Below are 7,562 nucleotides of genomic sequence, written 5' to 3'. Positions count from 1 at the left end.
CCGTAAAGATTTACACCCTCGGAAACCCTGTACAGGGTCACTATGGGTCGGAACCGACTCAACGGCACTTAACTTATCCCTGAATAGCCTCATCTTAATCCTCAGAATTCTTGAAGCCGAAGGGTGGAATGGCAGTCACTGCTAAAGGGACGCCATGCCATAGGCTCCTCTACCTGGGATTCCTGAGAAACTATGTGCTGGCCCTTTCTGCTTTGCTAACCCTCAGGTTAACTTCGAATTCACCGTGCATCACTTCCAACCGGAAGACTTGGTGTGCTGATCAAGACCTGGAAAGAGGACAGACTCCAGTCAAACTGGGAGGGCCCTTACCAGGTGCAGTTGACCATTGAGACAGCTGTCTGGACCACAGAGAAGGAGTGGACTCACTATACTCAAGTAAAGGGACTGGTGAAGAGGGAGTCTCCGCAAGGGAAAAGTAGTTACCAGTGGGAAGCACACCCCACTGTGGGGATAAGGTATTGTCTTGAGCTCCACACACACCTTCAGAGTTGAGATATTTGCATTTGAAAAGACATGCACACTAACCCAGAACTGTTGAAAGAACAGATCTGTGATTGAAAAGAAAGCAAAAAAAACCCCACACAGTTTGGCATTTTGAGTTTCAGAGGCTTCATGGTAAGGAAAATTGACCCATCAAAGGAAACCCCCTTCTAGGACTGAAAGTTGAAGGGAACCCACAAGCAATATAGTTGCTGATGATCACCTGGGTCTACTTGTGAATGAAATTGTCTGTGATAGGATAATACCCATGCACCTAAGGGAAGATTTAGTTAATATCACTATTATTCAAACATATGCACCAACCACTAATGCCAGTGAGGATGAAATAGAAGAATTCTATTTCAACTTCATCACTCTGAAATTGATCATACAATCAAGATGTATTGATCTTTAATGAGGATTGTAATGCAAAGTTTGGAAACACAGAGGAAGGATCAGTAGTTGGAAAAATATGGCCGAGGTGACAGAAATGATGCTAGAGATCATCCCATGATAGAATTCTGCAAAGCCAATGATTTGTTAATTTAAATACCTTTTTTAAACAGTATAAGAGACAATTATACACATGGACCTCACCAGATGGAATACATAGAAATCAATTTGAATACATCTGTGGAAAGAGATGGTGGAAAAACTCCATATCATCAGCCAAAAAAAGGCCAGGGGCAGATTGTGGAACACACCATCAATTGGTCATATGCAAATTTAGACTGAAGCTGAAGAAAATGAAAACAAGTCCATGACAGCCAGAATATGCTGTTGAATATATCCCACCTGAATTTAGAGATCATCTGAAGAACAGATTTGATACATTATATACTAAAGACCGAAGACCAGAAGAGTTGTGGGATGACATCAAGAACATCATACATGAAGAGAGCAAAAAGTCATTAAGAAGACAAAGAAGGATAAGATCAAAATGGATGTCAGAAGAGACTCTGAAACTTGCTCTCCAGCATAGAGATGCTAAAGCAAATGGAAGAAATGAGGAGGTACAAGAACTGAGCAGAAAATTTCAAAGGTTAGCTTGAGAAGACAAAGTCAAATATTTATAACAAAAAATGCAAAGATCTGTAGTTAGAAAACTAAACGGGTAGAACACGCTCAGTATTTCTCAAGCTGAGGGAATTGAAGAAAAAATTCAAGCCTCAATTTTTGTTATTGAGGGATTCTCTGGGCAAATTATTGAATATTGCGGAAAGCATCAAAAGAAAATGGAAGGAATATGCACAGAGTCACTGTACCAAACGGAAATGGTTAATGTTCAACCATTTCAGGAGGTAGCATATGGTTAAGAGCCAATGATACCAAAGGAAGAAGTCCAAGGGGCATTGAAGGAATTGGCAAAGAATAAGGCCAACTGTTGGAACTGATGGAATAAAAATTGAAATCTTTTTAACAAAGTGAGGTGACACTGGAGGCACTCACTCATCTATGCCATGAAATCTGGAAGACAACTATCTGGCCAACTGATTGGAAGAGATCCGTATTTGTGCCCCATTCCAAAGAGAGGTGACCCCGGACACTATCTTTGATATCCATGCAAGTAAAATTTTACTAAAGGTAATACAGAAATGGCTGCAAGCATACATTGACAGAGAACTTTCAGAGGTTCAAGCCAGATTCAGAAAAGAATGTGGAACAAAGGATATCATTGCTGATGTCATGTAGATCTTGGCTGAAAACAGATAGTACCAGAAGGATGTTTCCCTGTGCTTTACTGACTATGCAAAGGCTTTTGATTGTGTGGATCATGACAAGCTATGGACAACATTGTGAAGTATGAGTGTTCCGGAACACTTAATTGTGCTCATGAGGAACCTGTACATGGACCAAGAGGCAGTTGTTTGAACAGGACACAGGAACAAATCAGGAAAGGTGTGCGACAGGGTTGTATTCTTTCACCATACTTATTCAATCTGTAGGATTGAATAAGAGCAAATAAATCCGAGATGCTGCGTTACAAGAAAAACGTGGCATCAAGATTGGAGGAAGACTGATTAACAACCCGTGGTATGCAGATGATACAACCTTGCTTGATTAAAGTGAAGAGGACTTAAAACATTTACCGATGAAGATCAAAGACTAGTCTTTGATTGCATCTCAATGTAAAGAAAACAAAAATCCTCAACACTGACAAATAAACAACATTCTTATCAATGGAGAAAAGATCGAAGTTGTCAAGGACTGCATTCTTCTTGGATCAACACTCATGGAAGCAGCAGTCAAGAAATCAAAGGATGTATTATAGCATTAGGCAAATCTGTTGCACAAGACCTTTTTAAAGTGTTTAAGAGCAAAGATGTCAGCTTGAGGACTAAGGTGCGCCTGACCCAAGCCATGGTATTTTCAGTAATCGGATATGTATGTGAAAGCTGGACAGTGAATAAGGAAGAACATAGAAGAATTGATGCTTTTGAGTTATGGTGCTGGAGGAGAATATTGAAAGTGCCATGGGCTGCCAAAAGAACCAACAGATCTATGTCGGAAGACATGCAGCCAGAGTGCTCCTTGGAGGCCAGGATGGCCAAACTTCATCTCTCATACTTTGGACATATTGTCAGGAGGGACCAGTCGCTGGAGAAGGATATCATATTTTGTAAGGTGGAGGGGCAGAGAAAAAGAGGAAGACCCCCAGTGAGATGGACTGGCAAAGTGCAGCATCAATGGGCTGAAGTGTGGCAACAATTGTGAGGTCAGCCCAGGACTCCAGGACTGGGCAGTGTTTTGTTTTGTTGTGCACAGGGTCACTATGAGTTGGTACCGGCTTGATGGCACCTAACAACATTGCTATAAATGCATAACGTGGCTGCTTTGACAAATTTTCATGGGAGTATCTGGTTTTATAAGGAGGGGTCAAGGGAATAGCCCCACTTACTAGTTTTCCTCTTTCCCAGATGGGTCTGGTGAAAGTGGGTACAGAATTGATGCTGATAAGGTTTTATTATTCAATTGTAATTATTAGTACTATTGATTGTGGTTGTCAGAAATGTAATTGTAGAAGATATGTAGCTAAAAGGAGGGAGTTATGTTTCATTTCAGGAACGGACAATTCCAGGACCATCAAGAAGGAAGAGAATGAGTGCAGCGTGGGATCCCTGAAGAAGCAGTGACAGCAAAGATGGTGGCAGAAGTGGTGACATGGAAAGAGCAACTATGGACTCTAGGCCCATGGACTGAATTCAGCTGTGTGCCTATGGGCTGGAGACCAGGCATTTATGTGTGCATCAAATATCTCTGCTTTATTCTTTCGTAAAATATAAGAGGAAAATGGGGTGAACAAATCTAACTTACGTAAAGAATATGTTTCACCTATCCCCACAGCATTTTCTACCACAAGATCATATGTATCCCTCTCCTCAGTAACAAAGATAGTCACTATGAAATTTGTAAATACTTACTCTCTTTCCTTTCAGGCTCATTTTGTTCAAGACCATAAGCTCCTGAAGGAATCATCTGCCACTGTAAGAGATCACAGACATTTTTAACTATTATGTTTAAATGGGTTTAAAAAACAGCATTTTATCACCTTGTTTTTTAAAACCAAAACAGCATGTAAAAAATAAACGAGTCAGCATGTTCACAGCAACAATGCCTAATAATGCTATCTTGAAGGATCCTGAATGTGACTCTTGGAATCAGAATTACTACTCTTATTTAGAGAAGGGTCTTAAAGATTCCTTATGTATGCTAGACTGTAAAGTCGGTTTAACCTGTGAGGTTGGTGGTTCAAGCTCACCAGTTGCTCCTTTGAAACCATCTATGGGGTTGCTATGGATTGGAACCAACTCGAAAGCACTTAACAACATGGCATTTTATAGGTAAGCAGGTGGAAGACCAGAGAAGCAAAGTAGCAGCTTGCCCAAAGTTATACACTAATTAAAGGCAGCGATGGGATTCAGAATCTGGGTCTTCCCATGTCCATGCATAGCTGTTGTTAATTCTATGAGTTTCAACTCTAGCTTCGGAGACTAAGCTTTACAGGAGCAGGCAACATAATTTTTTTCCTGCTATGCAGATGGTAGATTTGAACTGCCAATCTTGCAGTTAGTAGTCAATGCTTAATCCACGATGCCAACAGGACTCATTAGAAGTCTTATGAGACCTTATAGTAACTAGAGAAAGTCTAGATATTAAAGAATGGAAATATGACCAAGACTACCTTGCCGTTTAGGATTATGTCACTGTTATAGTAAAAGCCAGAACTCGATGGGATGGCCTTCTTTTTTAGGGTCTCACAAGTTTTCTGCCTTTGACAGGGTACAGGCTTTCCATTTTTCTATAACTCTTGTTAGTGGAAAATATCTGAGTTTTTGTTCTATTTCTATGACAGGTTTCTGATATATACAGGTTCCAGCTCTCCTAGGATTTTACTATCTATCATAAATTTGTGTCATATCATGCTACAGATACTACTGGAGAAGGAGGAAAGACAGAGAATTGAATGTAATAATTATCTCATAGCATAGCCTTTCCTTTCCAACCCAGCTAGAAATTTCCTTCATTAGAATTACTAATAACTGAGGCAAAAGGCCCTGGTCCCACCCCTAGGAAGACAGAATTACATGCTTATTAACTGGGAGACTCATCCATCAGCATCAAATAGTTTAATTAAATAGGTGACATATTTGGTCTTGAGAGAGGATTCAAGATAAACTTTTCACCAAGTATTTACAAATTCTGGGAAAAGGCAGACATCTAGAACAACCAGTTGGCCACCTATAAAAATGGAATGACTAGTAGAGAACTAGGAAATAGAAGAGGACTTACAGAGGACAGAAGGAATATAAGAAATCAAAAAATTAAAAAGCATGTTTCAAAGCAGACCAAATCACTAAACTTCAATAAGTTGGGTGGACAAAATAAAAGCCATCGATCCCCAATGTAGATCTTAACATCTCATGAACATCCATCTAAGGTGCAAATACTGGCCTCTCTTTCTGTCAAGAGGAAATAAGCACTGATGAAAACACTTGGAAACAATTAGTTTAACCGAGTAATGGATCATGTGAACATCAGTCTCCATGACCCTGAGATCAGAAAAACTGGATAGTGCCTGGCTGCTACTCCCAAGTGCTCTCAAAGAGATAACATTAGAAGATCCTGGAGAAGAGAGTGGGAGAAAATACAGAACAAAACTGAAAATTATTAAAAAAAAAAAAAAAAAGACCTGGCTTACTGGTCAGATAGAGAGACTGGTTGGAAAATCGATGAATGGAAACAAGAAAGGCAGGGAGGAAGAGGGATGAGTGATACTACATATACTGAGGGGATTCCAACCAATGAAATGCAGTGTATGCTTTGTTTAATGTATAAGTGATGATCTACTCTGTAAACCCTCACTTGTTACAATAGTTAAAACCAAAAAACCAACCAGGGTTGCATCCTTTCACCATACTTATTCAATCTGTATACTGAGCAAATAAGCTGAGAAAGTAGATTATATGAAGAAAAACAGGGCATCTGGATTGGAGATTCATTAATAACCTGTGACATGCAGATAATACAACCTTGTTTACTGAAAGTGAAGACTTAAAATACTTACTGATGAAGATCAAAGACCATACCTCAATTTACAGAAAACGAAAATCCTCACCAACTTCATAGCATTGAAGTTGCCAAAGACTTCATTTAATTGGGATCCACAGTCAACATGCATGAAAGAAGCAGTCAAGAAATCAACATATTGCATTAGGCAAATCTGCTGCAAAAGACCTCTTTAAAGTGTTCAAGAGCAAAGATAGCAGTGTGAGGACTAAAGTTTGCCTGACCCAAGCATTTTCAATAGCCTTATATGCATGCTAAAATTGGACTATGAAAAAGGAAGACTATAGAAGAATTGATGCATTTGAATTACAAAGTTAGGGAAGACTATTGAAAATACCATGAAATGCCAGAAGAAAAAACAAATGTGTCTTCAAAGGGGTACAGCCTTAGAATGCTCCTTAGAAGCCAGGATGGCGAGGCTTCGCTTCTCATACTTTTGGACATGCTATCTCCAGAGAAGGACATCATGGTTGGTAAGGTGGAGGGTCAGCGAACAAGAGGAAAACCACCAACAAGATGTGTTGACAAAGTGGCAGCAGCAATGGATTCCAAAGTAACAACTGTGAGGATGGTGCAAGGATGGGCAGTGTTTTGTTCTATTATACAAAGGGTTGCTATGAGTCAGAACTGACTCAACAGCACGTAACAACAAAACAGATAAACAAATACATTTTTGTGGACTTGAACATGAGCATTATTGCATATGGAGCCCTGGTGGTGCTGTGAGGCAAGCGATAGGCTGCTAACCAGAAGGTCAGTGGTTTGAAACCCACCTGCTTCTCTGAGGAAGAAAGATGATTGCTCCTGTACAGATTTAATCTCGGGAATGCTAAGGAGCAGTTCTATTCTGTCCTAGAGGGCCACTATGAGTCAGAGTCTATTCGAAGGTGGTGGGTTGTGGTGATGGTGACCATTGTATTTGAGCTATTGATGGTCTTGTTCTCACTGACAATATTGAGCTTCTCCATTCTTTTCACAGATGGAGTCAATTTCTATGTAATCCATCCTCTAAGGTTCACGGGTATAGTCACTTGTTTATATTGTTAAATAAAGGTTAATAAGTAAGTCACTTGGTCTTGCAAAATTTTATCATGCAATCTCAAGGGTCATTTCTATCACCAAAGTCACATTTCCCAGCTACTGATCCTTCTTTCTTTCCAACTTTTGCATTCTAATCACCAATAATTATTAGCGCATTTTGACTGTATATTGGATCAATTTCAGACTGCAGATAACTAGTATTCCCATCACTGACATCACTGTACTTCAGAATAGATCTTGTGATATTCTTACTGATAATAACACCATTCCTCTTCAATTTCCATTCCTGGTCTAGTAGACCATGTTTACCCAATTCAAAATGTCCAGTACTAGTCCATTTCAGCTGCTTCATGCATTTCATTTCATTTTTGACAACTTGCAATTTTTCGATATATATATTATTATATATTTTTTTAATTTCAGGTTTTTATTGTGGATTAAGTGAAAGTTTA

The 7,562-nt window shown here is 39.4% G+C and overlaps 1 protein-coding gene across 1 annotated transcript in view; it reads right to left on the bottom strand.

The window, feature by feature from the left end:
• CDADC1 (cytidine and dCMP deaminase domain containing 1) overlaps positions 1 to 7,562 on the bottom strand; it is a 68,856-nt gene that overhangs the window by 8,566 nt on the left and 52,728 nt on the right. The window contains exon 7 of the mRNA XM_006837695.1: positions 3,924 to 3,984. Within this exon, the coding sequence (XP_006837758.1) occupies positions 3,924 to 3,984 (61 nt within the window). The remainder of the gene's footprint in view (positions 1 to 3,923; positions 3,985 to 7,562) is intronic.

The sequence above is a fragment of the Chrysochloris asiatica genome, unplaced genomic scaffold (assembly GCF_000296735.1).
Source record: "Chrysochloris asiatica unplaced genomic scaffold, ChrAsi1.0 scaffold00022, whole genome shotgun sequence".
Classification (NCBI taxonomy): domain Eukaryota; kingdom Metazoa; phylum Chordata; class Mammalia; order Afrosoricida; family Chrysochloridae; genus Chrysochloris; species Chrysochloris asiatica.
The sequence above is the reverse complement of the archived record's forward strand: the minus strand, read 5'-3'. Positions and strand labels throughout refer to the sequence as shown.